General features: G+C 41.5%; 1 protein-coding gene across 2 annotated transcripts in view; it reads left to right on the forward strand.

The window, feature by feature from the left end:
- Positions 1–4,187: 4,187 nt before the first annotated feature.
- The window catches only part of SLF2 (SMC5/6 complex localization factor 2), a 29,687-nt gene continuing 17,014 nt past the window's right edge, over positions 4,188–16,860 (forward strand). Inside the window, exons 1-6 of one of the 2 annotated variants that reach the window (XM_085064966.1) lie at positions 4,188–4,457; positions 9,490–9,533; positions 9,983–10,152; positions 11,368–11,425; positions 12,115–13,256; positions 16,508–16,590. In XM_085064966.1, the coding sequence (XP_084921092.1) occupies positions 4,348–4,457; positions 9,490–9,533; positions 9,983–10,152; positions 11,368–11,425; positions 12,115–13,256; positions 16,508–16,590 (1,607 nt within the window). In that variant the 5' untranslated portion in view covers positions 4,188–4,347. Of the gene's footprint in view, positions 4,458–7,368; positions 7,503–9,489; positions 9,534–9,982; positions 10,153–11,367; positions 11,426–12,114; positions 13,257–16,507; positions 16,591–16,860 lie in introns of those variants that run through there. The other variant, XM_085064967.1, reaches the window with a different exon arrangement.

Here is a 16,860-nt window from a genome sequence, read left to right on the forward strand (position 1 = left end):
ATTCTCCTGTCCCAGCAGACATTTCCCAGTTAATTATTCTGAAGGCTGAGCAGTCCCCAGCTTCATCAGATCTCTGATGGTAAAAGAATTATAATATTTGAGGCTGATTCAGGGATTCTCTCAATCTTTGCAAAAGAGATATCTTTGAAAGAACTTGGTCAACAGTATAACGTAAGTGGAAGAAGATGAGAGAGGTCTGGCAACTTGATTAGCTAGCTGAACCTACCAACTAAAATTTTTGTTGTTATGCTGAAACATAATTTCTGTTGTTTGTCATGCACAGCTTGTTCATGTTGTGGAGAAAAAAGCCAGAGAAACAGTGATAAGATGCTGAAGGAAAACCCTTTCCATTGCCTGCTAGCAGTGGATTGCCCCTCATCTTTTCTTTTTGTGTTTGACCTTTGTATTAAGAATGATTAATCTTTGCAGAAACAATCAGTGATTAACAGGAAGTTTACCCAGAGACAGCCTCTATAGAAAGGGAGCACCAAGGGCAGGAATTAGTGTTGGTGAATGTCAGCATCATAGATATGTGCTGAAGAAGCCACAGGTGAAGGCCATTTCCATTTTTAATTTGCTTAAATTATAAAACAGTCGTTTCCTTGTAGTTATGACAAAGGAATTTTTTGTGTGTGGTTACATGGCTCTGGCCTATGAAACTTTAAGTATTAAGAGCAGTGGAACTCACAACTTGGAAATGCTTGAATAAATAAAAGGTAGGGAATAGAATAGATGGAATTTAACTGGCCTGGACTGATTTGAATTTTTCCATGAAAATGATTGTGGGAATTGGTATGCATGCCAGGAGAATCATTAGTGCATGTTAAAGTGAGCGAACTGTGTATTGATTAGTAAATGTATATTAATGTAGTAGAATTATTATGTACAGAAAGCCATGACAGATATTTCCTACACGTTGTGTCCCCTTGACACATCAGTGCAGTGCTGTCAGCTTTCTGTCCAGTCAAAAAAGTGTGCTAGCTGAGTTCCACGTTAGAGATGCCAATTCCCTGGATGAAGCAGGCTCTGAAAAGCACAAGTACTTCCCAACCTTGAGATTAAACTCCTCACTGATTAAACTGTTATTGCAATCGAAACTGGTGCCATAAATATTCTTCCAGATGTTCACCTAAAGGACAGTTTAGTCTTCTACCCCATGAGCTGCATGTCAAGGTATCAGTGTCTGCTTGGTAAAGGAGGTGGAAATTGGCTCCTGAAATGCACAGCAGGATCTGATAACATATGGGAATTAGTGAGAAGGGGAGAGATTTTCCAGCAAGATGGAAAAAAAGGAAACCAGGAATGCCAGGAAATGTCTGTATCTGAACTCTACTGTCATTTGTGACTGTGCTGAAACCACAGAGCAAATTGGTGATGAAGGGAACAAAGAGCCACTGAGGAAGCCAGGAAGCTGAGTGTGGAAGTGCCTGGAAAAGTGCATCAACCTGATGAGTTTACACAGGCTTGGCTCAGACATGTTCATGAGAGGCGCTGCTATGCTTCTGGGTATGTGCTCAGGTATATGATTCAGTCAGAGGAAGCCAGCCTGAGTCTAAAGAAAACATTCTTATTCTGCTATCATGAATAAGTGTTTTTCTACTTAAAAACCCCCAACCTGCATAGCACTTAGCAGTCCCCTTTACATTTGCAGTGCAAAGAATGATGTCTGTCTCTATCGAAACCATTCCACATGAAACTGGGCTTTATCCCTTCCACCAGTTCCACAACTTTCTTCAGTATCCATGTTCTCCCAGGAAAAACAATGAAAATCTTTAAACATTTCCTGTCTCCTTCTGAGCACTGACCCTGAAGCCAGTGGTGCATCAGCGTGTATCTGAGAAAACCACTGTGGTCATTTTCCACTTCCCTACTGGGTAATGATGAGTGATGGCATGTGTGTGAATCATGAAAGAATAACTGAATTTACTGTCTGGATAATGATCTGCTGTTAATAAGTCAACTTCAACAACTTAATAAAAGGTATGCTAATAAACATTGGTTGATCTGTTTCCACACAAACTTGGTCCTGTATCAGGGAAAAAGTATATTACAACAATAAATCTCCAAGGGGGTAAGACTTATGATGATTCTGGACTTTGCTGTCACCTGTCTGTCTCTGTGGTCTCTGTGGTTTCTTAGAAAACATTTCCTTTTGCAGCTTCACTGCTTGCATTTGTTTCTGTTCTTGTACTTGGAGTTGTAGGAAAGTTTCACAGTTCTCTGCCACTTCAGAAGTCCATCTTTACTTCCTATGATTAACAGCTTCACTTGCTATCATCAATGCTGGAACTGGACATTCTGTTGAAGCTGCTCTGCATCCAACTCGTTCGTCTTTTAGAAATTCTTTACGACTCCAGGTCACTTAACTGTAGAAATATCTCTACATCTATTGTGATTTTCCATGGGTAAAGTATTAAATTGAAAGATAAAGCAAATGTTTACAGGACTTCAATTTCCTCTGCTCCTTCAATGTATTATAAAAATATTTCTGGAATTCCTGGCTAACACTGAGCATGAAACTTTAACATTTTATTAATGGTGTTTCAAATATACACTACTGTCTTTTCAAGCAAATCTATATGACAGCAAGTCAAACTGTTCTTCATTTGTTGCTCAAGGAAGTTATACCCAGCATAAACATGGATTTATTGTACTGTTCTGCATAGTGGGTCTAGAAGTATGTTGTCAAACAGTGGGATCCACACCAGGAAGGTTCTTTGTAAACATAATAGATATAGGTAGTCCCTGGGGCAGAGAGCTTGCTGCTCAAGGCAGGATGTGTGTAGGATGGGCTCAAGCAAGGAAGAAGCAAGGTGTATGTTGTGATAGCAGCCCGAGTTTTACACTTTTGAGGCTGGCTTTATGAGATCAGAAATTACATGGCTCGAAGCTTTTGAAAAATAGAGACTGAGGGATGTGCATGATGAAAGGGGTGGAGTGCCTAGCACAGGGAAGACTCAGATATTAAGGTGTTCAAAAAACACTTTCCTATTTTGTCCTGTGCTTCCTCTTCCATGTTACTGTTGCTCCTGCTTTGCAGCCTTTCCGCAGGCCAGCCTAAGGTAAGGTGTGGGAAGAGACGTGGGATGGGTCACTCCTTTTCATTTGAGTCCATTGTCTCCTGGTGTTTCTGAATCCAAGAAAAACATCAGGAAAACAGTAGCCTTGGTTATCTCCAATCTTAGGCAAAGTGCTAAACAAAACCTCCAGTAAAAACCGCCACTAAACAGATTTCAGGACAAACCATCTCAGATAGCCTTCAGGGCATCTTAAATGGCTTTTCCAACCTAAACAAACCTATGATTGTGTGATCTCACATTCCTGCAGACCGCAAGCAGGGAATACCTCATATCTGTGCAGTGCCTGCTTTGATCTGCTAAAGCAATTGGTGCGGGAACATTTTGAAATCACTAACTTTTACGGGCTAATTATGGGAATTAGCACTGAATATTACAGATAGCCGTACTGGCATTCTCTGAGCTGGCCGGTCTGGTTCTTCAGGTTGCCTAGTCCAAGTTTTTGTCCAAAATGTTAGCCAGATAGTGTTGCAGGACACAGGATTAGCACCGAGGATGTGTTTGCAGGGGGACGTCCAGGCACAGAGGGAATCTTGCATAGCAGGCTGAGGACGGGAAGGCACAGGGTTTAGTGGTGATTTTGTAGGGGATTTTGAAAAAATTACTCCCATCCCAACTTTTTAGCCTCCCCGCATTGTCTCGCGGCTCCGGAGATGGATGCGCAGCCTGAATCTCTTCCCAGACGCAGTGCAAGCCGCACGGCCTGCAGCTGGCTGTTGGTCCGTGGCGGCGTTCCTCGCAGGACGCCTTTGCCCGAGGATGAGCCCCGGAGCTGCCCTCACTGCGCTCCCCCTCAGACTGGCGCGGCCTGCGCCGCGCTGAGGGACCGGGACGGCCTGGGCGCGGCAGGGGCGGAGCCTGGGGCGGGGGGCGGGGCCTGTCCCGAGAGCACCAATCAGAGAGCGGCAGCGCGGGCGGCGGGGACTGGCACGAGACCAAGGCGCCAAACAACCCTTCCTCCCTGGGACGCGGAACGGCGCTCCCGCCTCCTTCTCTCCCATCAGCCAATCACAGCCGCGATCCGGCTTCTCGTCCCGCCCCTAGCGGGAAGAAACCAATGGGAAGCGCCGCTGCTGCAGCACTCAGCCAATCAGAGGCCGAGTCTATTAAAAAAACAGAAAGAGCCCGTTAGCTTCCGCGCGTGACCCGCGGCCGCGCCGGGCGTTCGGGCCGTGTGGGGCGTTCGGGCCGCGACCCCGGGGATGCTGCCGGGGGTGTTCGCTCCCGCCGCTCCCCTCGGCCGCTCGGCCTCCGCCGGGCCGCCCGCGCTATGACCCGACCGCTCGGCGAGGGGCTGCCGTCTCCGAGCCCGCCCTTCGCCATGTCCCGGCGCCATGTTACGCCGGCGGCCGCGGGCAGAGAGGCGGCCCAGGAGCGCAGGTACCGGGGGGCGCGGAGAGGGACGGTCGCGGTGGTCGCCGGGTACCGAGCCCGCCTAGCGGGACGGCCCGGCTGCCGGTGTGCGCCGCGCTGCCCAGGGCGGGTGGCAGGGCAGGGCAGGGCTCGGCTCGGCGGGGGTTACCGGGAGCTCCCCGGCAGCATCACCGGGAGCCTGCCCGGGTGTTCCAGCCGCGAAGAGGCCCTGCCGGCGCCTCCTCATCGGAACTGGCCGCTGTTCGTTGGCCTAGGGGGTCTGGCAGCGCCCAGGAGGCTGAAGGGAGTGTCCGGCTGAGTTCTGGCTGACATCTCCAGCTCATCCGTCGAAATCGCGGAGTCCTCCCACCTGTGCCCTCCCAGCTCCTGCCCTGGCGTTGCCCAGCCCACCTGTAGGGCTGAGCGGCTTCAGCGGTTCGGCTTTAACCGAGCGCTTCAGGTGTCGGTTCGGCTCCCAAAGCTGCTCCGGCTGGACCTGCGCCGCTAACGGTGCTGGAGGACACTGCCCAGTGACAGCGGTGGCTCTCAGTGACAGTGTTTAGACTTCGCAAACTCGTCTGCTAACTAGAAATCCAAGTTCTGCCAAAGAGCTGAGGTTTTACAGAGGCTGCCGAATTGTTTCTTGCAGAATGAGAAAAGTCATAATTTTCGTGTGCCATTAGCAGCACCTTATTTTGTTCAGATCCTCTGTTTTGATAGCACTGTCATTTAAATGAAGGGGACAGGGTAAAAGTTCACTTTTTCAATCTTACTTTTTGCCCAAGAAAGTGAAGCGAAACTGCGTAATTTTGGTTTTGTTGCAGTTGTCTAAAAGACTGAGGTCTTCTGTGTCACTTTCTGTTTTGGTTGGTTTTGTTGTCATTTTTTTTTTCTTTCTTTCTACAGTGCTTTTCAGGATTCTCTATTTCATCTAAGATGTAGTAGGTTTTTGTAGTTTATGCCTATGTTAGTAATGTGGGTTTGCGATCTTGGAGCTATTGCTAGTGTTTCCAATACAGCTTTTTAAAAGGATAGTTTTTATCCAGCTGGAGATAACCACTGATATGGCTGTAAACACTAACTACTTTTACCAAATGCTGAGGGGGTTGTTTTTTTAGACAACTGAAAGATTTTCCTCCTTCCCTCTTCCATGAAGGCTGTGTCCTTAGTTTTGAAAGGCCTGGGAGGTCTCTTGGGTTCATCTCCTGGCTGTGTAGCTTTTTGCTTTTGGCAGGCGAGATCATGTATTCATGGGTTTTGTGTTTTCTTTTGGATTTTTAGTGGTCTCCCTGGTTTGTCAATCGAGCTGAGATTTCACAAAAAATGGTGTGATCATTTTTCTTGGGGATAAAAGGTCCTGCTGAATTTATATAGCTGAAAAGTGTTAACCATTTAGCCATATAGTTGTTGATAAAGATACATTGAATAGCTGTAATTTTCATGTTAGCAAGAGAGTGAAACACAGTAACCTCCTACTAAAGGGTGAAGGTTCTCCCGTGAACAATTTGTGAACAGAATCTTGGTTGGACAGTTCCCACCCCTTGCACTACCAAAACTCAGAATTAAAAATACAAAGGAGAAAATATTGGTGAATAAGCACTTTCAAACAAGTAGTCTTAAGATAAATCACTCACCATCTCTCCATTCAAATAAGACTTGAGGGAGAAGGGAAATGCCTTCATTCTATGTTATGTTGTACAAGGCTTTGTATAATTATGGAGTAAAGAGAAATTTTGTTACAAAGCTCTTGGATTTAGAATAAAAGACAGTAAAAAGATAGTATGATATGGGAAGGACATAAGCAGTTGTTTGGAATCAGTGGCTGTGGAAACAAGGACAGAGATGGCAGAAGGCCTTGGTTTTGGTTTTGTCACAAGCTGCCCCTGAAGGCCAGAGTAACTGAGGTTCTTTTTAATAGATCCCTTGGAGTGGATTAGAGTGAAAGAACACTGAATACCTGGTGTTTATATATATACACACACACATAGGGCTTATTTTAGAATAATTGGAAATGAGCTTTGTAGCCATTTTGGTTATTATCTCTAGTAATATGATCGTATGAAAATACGGAAATACCACTTAAGAAACTATATAAAGACAAGAAAGAAAAAGAAGGGATAAGAGTAGATTGTGGAGGGGAAGGACATCACCATCATGGATCCAGTGATGAGACTTGATTGTTGCAATTCAGATGTCTGCTGGTCAAAGTGATGCTTGCAGTCTTTGTCCATCAGAGATGGGAGAAGCTTTCAAAACAGAGTTCAGTGGGTTAATAGGTGTTCAGGTTCAGCTGGGAATGCCCAGGTGCCTCTCTTGGAGAGGGTGAGTTTACACTGTCTGTTGCAAGGCCCCAGAAATGAGTCTGGGGGCAATTCGGGGGTCTGTGATAGTTTATGACCCCGTCTTAGACCTCCGTTTCTCACGTCATGTTTTGCCACATTATGCCTTTTCAGAAGGAATAAACACCTTAAGGCCTAAGTGTGAATGTCCCAATACCCCTCTCAGGGCGGGAGGGTGTTGTTTTACAGCTGAGCCAGTTGTGTAAGGGAGGACATTGGCATGATAAAAAAGCTTTATCCCACCTCCTCAGGGTCTGTGCCTTACCAGCCTTGTCCCTTTTCTGGCTCAACCCCCAGCTTGTTTTGTCGTGGTCATCCTCCGGTGGCAGGTGTACACCATGTCTTGCCTTAGGCAGATCAGAGGGTTCACCACCACATACACAAGCCCCTCCTTTTTCCCTTCAGTTGGTGCAAACCTGAGCCTCAGCCATATTGTTTGGTTCAATGAGCTTTAACATTTCAGTCTCTCTCAGGTTGTCTTCAAGATTTAGGTGCAGAGAGAATTCTGGGTGGTAATTAAGATGACATGTGGCCTGCCAGCAGTGCTTCATGTGCAGATGAGGCTTTATGGGGAAGAAAGAAGTACAGTCACTTAGATAGGAAAACAGAGTTTGGAAGGATATGCAGTATGGAAAGCTGTGGGCACTGGATATTTTGCAGCTTGAGAGCAGTCCGAGCAAGCATCGGGTGTGTCCTGAGGAATGCAAGTTGGAGAGGGCTTTGCTGTGAGCAGGTGAGGCCAGGGTGGAGTGTGAGGAGGTCTAGGGCAGAAAAACAAATTGGTCAGCAGCAATAACAGTGAATAAACCTGAATTTTAGCCTCTGATTCTTCTGCTGAACTGAAATGTGGGGATCCTGTGTACTGAAATTTTTTTCTTGTTTGAAAGTAGGTGAGTGATGTAAGTAGCAAGAGTTGTTAGGCCACAAGTTGAACTTTACATGAACTACATGGCTCTGTTGTGTAAGTCAAAGATGGATTACAGCAAAACCTGGAGCTAACAACCTGAACATTAATAGCAGTTAGACTAGACAATGTTAACGGCTTAAATATTACTTAAAAAGTAATAGCTGGAGTGGACAGCCCATAAATTTTGGTACATGAACAGTAACGACCACATTACCACGTGGACCATAGAACTAACTGGAATTCACCCTGAAACAACCCAAGAGGGTGCAAATGTGACCACAGAACACCAGTGCGTAGCAAAACAGTGAACCAGTAAAGAGTGACAAGACCCCAGACCCTAAAATCACAATTGGTCTGGACTGCTGGGGAGTTCAGATTTTAAGGGTGTAATTGCCCAGGGATTTCTGTTTGTGGACTGTTTTTTTTTTTTTTTTGAGGCACCAGCTTGGTTTATGCTAGTAAAGCTGTTTAATGGAGTTTAGAGCCTGGTGTCAAAAATTTCTTTGATATTGTTGCTATAGCATGTGGAAAGAGTACACATATTTTGGCCTGTGTATTCAAATTGAGCTGGGACAGGTTGGAGGCAGCCAGTCTTTGACAAGTAGTTTCTCTGCTTTCTTTGGTAAGCCAAAAATTTTGTGCACTCACACGTTCTGATTACGGGTGGTTTTTCATGGAGTTACAGTACCATCTTCAAATATCACTGCTTGCCAGTATCCTGATTTAAGAAGTATCAGTGCATTCTAAACAGCTTTTTGTATTTCTGTAGGTGCTAAAAATGCAAAAGCCATGTGAGAAAATGCAAAAGTGATGGTTAGAAGCTTAAAGAAAGATTCAAAATTAAATCCAAATTCATTTTGTACAAGTGAGCAGTGGGCTCTTCTGGCCTAAACTTAAAAAATAGTTACTGAATCTGTGGGAACACAGTCGGGTATGGATACTTGAATATGTTAGCTTAGAATCTAGAGTAACTAAGTTTTGCCTTGGTTATCACTGTTGCACAGGCAGTAACAATATAACTTCATCTTGGAAGGTACAGAACATAATAAAACGTGGAACCAGCTTCTGCTGTTCTTGCAACAACATGAACAATTGTTCTCACATCAATACTTTAAAATTCAAGAGACATTTCCAAAACAGGCACTAAGTCTTGAACAGCCTTGAAGTCATTAGCAAACTGTGTGGAAGAAGATGAAGACACAAAATCAATAGATTCTGATGTATTTTAATGTTCAAATTGCACATTGCTCAGGCAATCTGCCCATTTCTAGAAGCAATATTCTTTAATGGAGAAATGCCTTGGTGGTCTCATGTCCCAGTTGTACTTGCCAGAGAAAAGACCTCTGGTTTAAAGCTATTAATTATCTTGTAGGTGGTTGTAGACTGCTGTTTTTGTTGGAAGCTGGATGAGATGCTAACTTGAGTTAGCTCAAAGTGATAGTGGACATGGAGAGGTTGTTAAATGTCATCACATAATGTACTGGTTAGGAGTCATTGAGAATACTGGATGCAGGTGAAGACGTTCCCATTCAGGAAAATTTATTTTAAGGTGGAAGGGTGGTTAGGATTTACTAGCATCATAAGGAAAACAGTTTGAGTGAGAAAACTGACAGGTTAACTTCATTAATCAAGCAGGGTGAAAGCTAGAAGGTGAAGAGGATGATACTACTTTTTCTGATTTATCAGAAATAGGGGCTGCAGCCATTAAAGAAACTGTGTAGAAATAAATTACTGTATTTTAATTATACCAACATTCACTGTATGGGCATTTAGGTATTGTTCTTTTAAAAAGAATGTTATGTTTTCTCTTCAGAAACCAGATGATTACAGAATTCTTCAAACCAGTTTTAAATCAAGGTAAATATGTTGGGTTTTTTAAATGAAAGATATTTATTTGAATTTTAATTATGTAGATGTGCAGAATAATAGTCCAATGTTATTCCATATTGGAGCGGCAACATAATGAGTATAGCTTACCAATTATGTCAAAATGAGCACATTAAATTTTCTTTCTAATAATGTAACTTAAAATGTCAATTTCCTGTTAAAATTAATTTCTTTAAATAATGATGTAATTATTATTTCAAGTTATGTCTCATGCTTAAGTTCGATTGTTTATAACAACTGAAGCTGCATCATAGGTCATGTGATTGGTGGTAGCAAAACTGGATTATTAAGTAAATTAATTTTAGATTACATGTGAGAGAGAAAATATCAAGTAATACAGTATAATAAGGTTTGTTTGTTTTTTGGTTTTTTTTTCTTCCAGTATTGTTTTTGTGAATAATTGGTCTTTTCTCTCATAGACCATGGCCATAAAGACAGAACTGTGCTATCCTCACCAGACAAAGGAAATGTAAAAGATGAAGGAATGGGACTGTCAGTTTTACGCACTGAAGGTTTTGAAAGGAATGTATCTTCTCCAGAGAAGGTCAGAAGGAAAAGATGCCAGACTAAACACCAAACAAGTCCTGTGGTAGGTGTCTTCTGGAAAGGAATTGAGGAAGAGAACAGTATAAGCATTTCAGGAAATGGCAGAGTGTGCAGGGTCCTGGGTTCATCATACCCAAGAGCTGTGATTCAGAAACTCCTTGTTACCACAGGGTCTCAGAGTGTTCCTTGGCCAAAAAGGGAAAGACTGCCAAGCCAGAACAAGGAAGAAATGAGAAGTGTCTGGGTGTAAGGAGAGCACCACTGTCTTATGGAAATAGTTGGGAAGAGAAAAATGACTGTATGGATCTCACAGGCTCCAGCTCAGACTCAGACAAATGGGTTTCACCACCAGAAGCTGATACTGGAAAAGCCTGGGCTAGAAATAATGGCACTGCAAGCATCACATCTCTGTGCTCAAGCCAGGCTTCCCCAGTGCCCTGCTCTCCTACTGATTCTGCATTTAGGTTGTCACTGGAAGCTCTCTGCAGAGAAAGGGAATGGAAGAAACAAAAATTGAAACAATCTAAGCCCCATCCTGTAAAGCCATTCTAAGGAGCAGATGTTTTGCATCAGGTGTATTTAAAAGAGTTATTAAAAGTGGAAATCACTGACGCGTTGTGCATATGAATATTTAATTTTTTTTTTAATTTTATGCTGTAGGGTCATATTCTTGCTGCCTTTTTCAGATGTAACAGAAGTTGTTCTTTTGCTATTCCTTTGTAAGTTTTAGGTCATGCTCAGATAAGCTTTTCACAATAAGTGAAAAATCCTATTTTAAAAGCAGGGGAGATATTCTGGGCTAGATGCAAGCATGGAAATGCAATAGAAATTGTAACTTGAAACTGTATTTTGTAGAAAAAGATGCATTTATCTTAAATGCCTTATAATCTTGTGTTTTCTTGCAATGTACCTTAGGGAGCAGACTGGCAAATTTCTATTTAGAAGTTGCAGTTAATAGCAGTTTAGATTAATGCATTTAAGACACAGTATTTAGATAGAGATGGTCCTGTTAAGAATGTAGTATTTCATTACAGGTCACTTTCAATCTAAAGAAAAAAAATTGGGGTGTGGTGAGTTCTTTGAGATCTTTGTAGCTGGATTTGAATTCTGTCTTAAAATGAGGTCTATTAACAGATTTTTGGAGCAGTTTGGAACTAAGTCTGTGCTGGATTCAACACTTGGCTTGAGATATCAACGTACTGATTTTAAAAAGTATGCAATTAACTTTTTTCTTCCCCCACTCTGTCTTTATTTTTAGGGAAATGGACGTTCTATTAGAAAAATAACACATTATGGTTCAAGGGACATTGCCTCAGGTACGAGCAGTTGATATAGAGTTAATTAAACAATCAGATTCATCATTGCATGTCTCTTTTTAATGGCTTTATTTTCCTTAGAGTTTTCTCTTACTAAAAAAATAATTACTGCTGTATAGTCAATGTTATTTCTAATATATGGGAAGTTTGAAGAGTTTTAAAAGTAGTTTGTGATTTTAGTGTGAAACACTTTGATTGTAACTTAATTAGAATTTGTGATATTTGATCACCTTAAAACCTTCATCCCAGATTATTTTTAAAGTTTCTCTTGTGCTTTGGATAATCCACATTTTCTGTGGTGTTTAATAAGTTTTGCCTTGCAGCTTAATCCAGAAAGAACATTTATGTTGAAGCAACACTACTGTTTAGCTGGTATTCTTGTTGCTTTTTGTCCCTTTTAACCACATAATTTTGTTCTTTGTGAGGTAGAACTGAATCTAAAAAGCTCACGTTGAGTAGAAGCTTGAAGTAGGTCAGTAGGAAGATAAACTTTAAAAAAAAGGGGGTCTGTAGCTGTGGAAACTCATCAGACTCTTTGCTGCTCTAGTCCTATTTGAATTAAAAACAGAAGTTAGTTTTTTAAAGGGAAAGCTGTTACATGTTTGATTTTTTAAAAAAATTATTCTTATTACTATTTTTATTTTTTTAAACATGGTAACTGTTTTCTTGTTTTCTCCAACACTTCATAGATGACCCATCTCAGCCAAAGCTAACACAGCTTTTAGAACATGAGGCATCTTCTCCACAGGCATTTAGAACATCATCTGAGATGGCCTCTGGTGCCCCGAAGAGCCCAGCTGCTCCTTCACACTTCCTAAAGATGTCCTTTGGGCTAACCAAACCAAGAGACTCTCCTGGGAAAAGAAAACACACTGCCATGAGTATGGATGTAGATAGTTCAGATCAGTCTGAAGTGAATGACCCTGCTTTTAATATATCATCTTCAAAATGCAAAAATAGGAGATCTGACTTTGTAAAAAATATCTTTTTAAAGTCCCCTTATGATGATGTTCTGCAGCTCAAGGAGCCTGCTGCCCTGTCTAGGCATGATTTGACTCTTTCAGAGGAATTCCTCCACTCAAGCAACGAAAAGGAGAAAAATAATTATTCTACTGTAGGTTTGTCACCTTCATATTCTGCACACAGTCCTGCTAAAAATAACCACATTTCTGTTGTGGATACCAAAGAGAATCAATTGCAGCTGGCTAACTCATGCTTTTTCTTGGAAAAATCCCTTCCTTTTTCTCAGGAAAAAAGTACTGTGTTGCCTTCTCCCCACCACTTAACACAAACAAAAGGCATGAAATCCCCTCTCCAGGTTGCTGGCTTATCTCAGGTATTGGATGTTAAGAAAGAGCAAGATAAAAGACCAGAAAGACATGAACGGAATAAAGGATACAGTATTCAACCCAGCAACAGTTTTTCAAGTACAAACCACAAGATTTCTGAAAATGCTCCTGATTCTTGTAGAATGGATGTCTCTGGGAAACCTGGACTCTCCCCAGAGGCTGGTAAAAATATTCCACCTTCATTGCTTTTCAAAGAATCTTGTATGGACAGTGGTCACAAGTCTTCACAAACCTCAGGAGAGCTAGAAGTTAAAAGGAACTTTACAGACAAGTCCAAGCTGAACAGAAAATCACAAAGCAGCTCTGATAGTGAAGATGACATTTTGGAATCCATTCTAATTGATGATGATGATGATGATGAAGAAGGAGCATTAATGCCACTGCAAAAAATGCTTAGTTCAAATTTCAAACCACAGGCAAGAACCCTGGAAGACTCTGACAGTTTTTCTCAGGACACCATAACTCCATTACTGAAGCTTCATGTAAGTGGCTAAAAACGAAAGAAAAAAACATGTTCTTTTAAGTATTCTTTTATGGATGTTCTTTGCAAGAAGAATAATACAGATTTTAGCATAGTGCAAGGTCTAGTGGGTGCTAAATTACTACCCCATATTTCAAATTTTAGGAGAATGAAGTTTTATATAGTAGGTATCCACCAAAACACAAACAGAGGCCCTGGTGAATAAAGGCATCTAACACTCAAAAACCAAATTGCCTCCAACCTTACGTGTTCCATCTGTTACATGCAAACAGCAACTGCTTCAGGTGTTCTAGAGAACTAATTTCTGCTATTTAGCTCTGTTTTATCGACAAATAACAGGTTGCTCCAGCAACTGAGATGTCCAGTAGTCTTCTAGTACCTATTCCACTACCACGCAAGGCAAACCATGACTGTCTGTGTCTTCTACAAACATTGAGTAAATGCTGTAGACTCAGTCAAGTTTTTGTCTAAGTGGTGCCAGTAGAACCCATTGGCCAACAACAGTCAGAATGTGTGTGACTTATTGGTAATAGTTGCTCTACATTAATTGTAGTCAAAAATGTATTCTGCACCAACACTTAGCCACCTCTTGCTGATTCTCATTACGCCCACCAAAGCTACAGCAGAGTGTGATGAGATAGCAGATAATCAGCTTTGTAATGTTCTGTTTTTATATGATTTTATCCCTTATTCATAATGCATGATAATTCAGAATTATTTGCCTGCAAAACTGGTTACTTGGCTGCTGTACAGTTACAATGTAGTTGGAGCAGGGATGTGCTTGTTACTGTGCTTGTCCTGGGAATGGCTGAAAGATGTTTTGTGCAGATGGATTGATTTAGCTGTGTGCCTTCTGGTGGTTTTTGGGAGTTCTGGTTTTACTTTTCCCCCCTTCAAGTTAGCAGGTTACATTTAGAGAATATTTGCAGTCTAATGTTTTTGTTTTCCTAGTCAGGAAAAATCTTAAAGATTTTTATGAGCTGAAGTTAACTGGAGGAGATTGATGTAGCCATTGAAAGCTGTGTGCTAGACTCCAGTCATATATCCTTGACACAGTCTGTGATTGTCAGAGATCTGCATATGAGTAAGTGTGGTGTTTTCTTTGAGGTTGTATTTCATGGAAATTGGAAGTATTTTAGGATTTCAAAATGCTGGATGAAAATCTGATCACAAGGGGTAGGTGATGTGTTGGAATCCTGTGTACAGGATATTGTGGTGATGAATTGGTTTGTAGTTTTAAAAATTTATTCAACAAGAGCGTGTCAAATGAGTAGTGATTTTGAAGTTTTGTTGTAAAATAATGTTTTAATAGGGAAGATCCTGCAGTAGGTCTTAGTGTGGCATTCCTGACAGTTGGTACAGGTTGGAAGTGGCTGCATTTAAACAAAGAGATTTTATACTGAGCCTGGCTGGGTTGGAATTAATTTTCTTTATGACAGCTGTATGGTGCTGTGTGTTTCAGACAAAAACAATGCTGGTAAGAGACCAGTCTTCTGCCTGTTGTGAAGCAGTACTTGCACAGCATCAGGGCTTTCTCTTCTTCCCATGCTGCCCCCATAGAGCAGGCAAAAAGTTGGGAAGGATCAGAGCCTGGAGAGCAGACCCCAGATGACCAAAGGGATGTATGTATTCCATGCCACATAATGTCCTGCTCAGCAATCAGAACTGACAGGGGGGAGTTGGTCTGGCATGTAGCCACTGCTCTGAGTCTAGCTGGGCATCCTTCTGCTTGTGAAAGGTGCTGAGTGACTGCCTTTGAATCACTTTTTCTCCATTATCCCTTTTCCCTTATTAAACTGTTGTTATCTTGACCCATGAATTCTCTTGCCTTTGCATTGCTTGTTCAGTGCCCTGCACCACTGGCTGGGGGAATGACCAAGCTGTGTGGTGCTTGGCTGCTGGCTGGGGTCAGCCCATCACAGTGGAAAACAAATAGCAGAATGCCTGTATAAATTCTCTCTTTTACCTCCCCCTCTCCTCATGTTTCTTAATCTCTGATATGGTTTCTTTGTTGACTGAGTTACTATCTCTGTGGGCAGATGTTGAGCAGCTGTAATTATTTAATCTGTCCTTATGATTCTGTAATCAAGAGTGTTGTAGATCAGACTGGTGTGATTACATGTGTATTTCACAATCTCAACCAACACAGCTACCTAATTAATGGTTAAGCCTGATAAACACATGCAGCCTAGATCAAATACTTGTGGGACATGTGTGTGACCACAACGATTGGCTTGGCCTGTTCCTGGTATAATTAAAGGCCAAGTAAGACAAAACAGTTAAGAATTGTCCCAACATTTCCATGACCATGGTTTTTGCATATACTTATGTTGTTCTCTTGTAAGAAGGGACATATATGCACATTGGAATAAAGTTTTTTATTCCTTAGTGTTCAACGGTTACTTCACACATATTAACCAAATATAAAATAAGCTAAGAAGTCTTCAGCTTTCCTATAAGATTTCCCACATAAAGACATGCTGCTTGTTACATTAAAAGGTAACTGAACACCAGGGTGGTGTCAGAAGGACTGTGCTTGTCCAAAGAACAGAATCATAGCCATAAAAGATTTCAAATCTGTTGTCTGCTACAAGCTGGATAAAAGACTGGCTACTGAAAAGCCAACCACTAGCAAAATTTCTTAATTTTCCATGCTGTTTTGTTTGTTTTTTTAAAATTCTGTTTATTAGCTCCTTAGTTTGTGTGATTTTGATTGGAAGTTTTGTCTGATGAATTTAGATGTGATTTAGCAAACACTGGAATTTTGCCCTATGGGGACTCTGAAAGTAAAAAAAAAAAAAAAGTACCGAATAATTTTTGGAGTTTCTTGTCTTATGCACAAGAATGGGAATTCCCAGGGTCTCAGTGGATAGCAATAATAATAACAACAACAGTAATAATAATAATAATAATAGTTAAGTTGTGAGGTAAAAGGCTTCTGATGCCAATTCTGTGTGTGAAGGTTAGCTGAAGGTCAGCCTCAGAGATACAGAGACTTGCTTCACTGTTCAGATCCATTGTGAGGCACAGTATTTTTAAATTAGTCACTAAGAGAGATTTGACCATTATGTAAAATTGTCAAGGGACTGAGAAACCTAAACTGTTAATCATTGGCTTTGCAGGGTCTCCTTTGGGTTTCTATCTGCATGTAAAATATCAATAATATTGGAAGATGTTTCTGTTTTGATTATTGTCTTATAATGAATTGATGGCTTATGGTATTTTTAAAATTTCTTACTATTTCTTTTACAGCTTTCTAAGACTCCTTTTATAAGCAAGGTGTCATATGTGAACAGCTTAGATCATCTCTTGAAGGAGAAAGAAGAATCGACAAGGTTTGTTTCTTAAAGCTGGTTTGAAATGTGAGATGGTGTTGTTGAAACTTAGATTTGCTTATCTCCCCAAACCTGATGGAGTTTGATTAGCACCAAGCTAAGCTTTGCCTGCTGATGCCACCAACATACAACTGTCAGGACCTTCAAGTGTGGCTTAAATTGTAAAAGGTGAATGACAGGCTCCTTCCAAGCAACAAGGAGTGATTTGTGATACATCTGTTTACCCCTGAAGAGCCAGGCTAAATTTACTGATGCCTTCGTTTTAGGTCA

Source organism: Lichenostomus cassidix, chromosome 6 (genome assembly GCF_008360975.1).
Source record: "Lichenostomus cassidix isolate B80296 chromosome 6, HeHo_3.0, whole genome shotgun sequence".
Classification (NCBI taxonomy): domain Eukaryota; kingdom Metazoa; phylum Chordata; class Aves; order Passeriformes; family Meliphagidae; genus Lichenostomus; species Lichenostomus cassidix.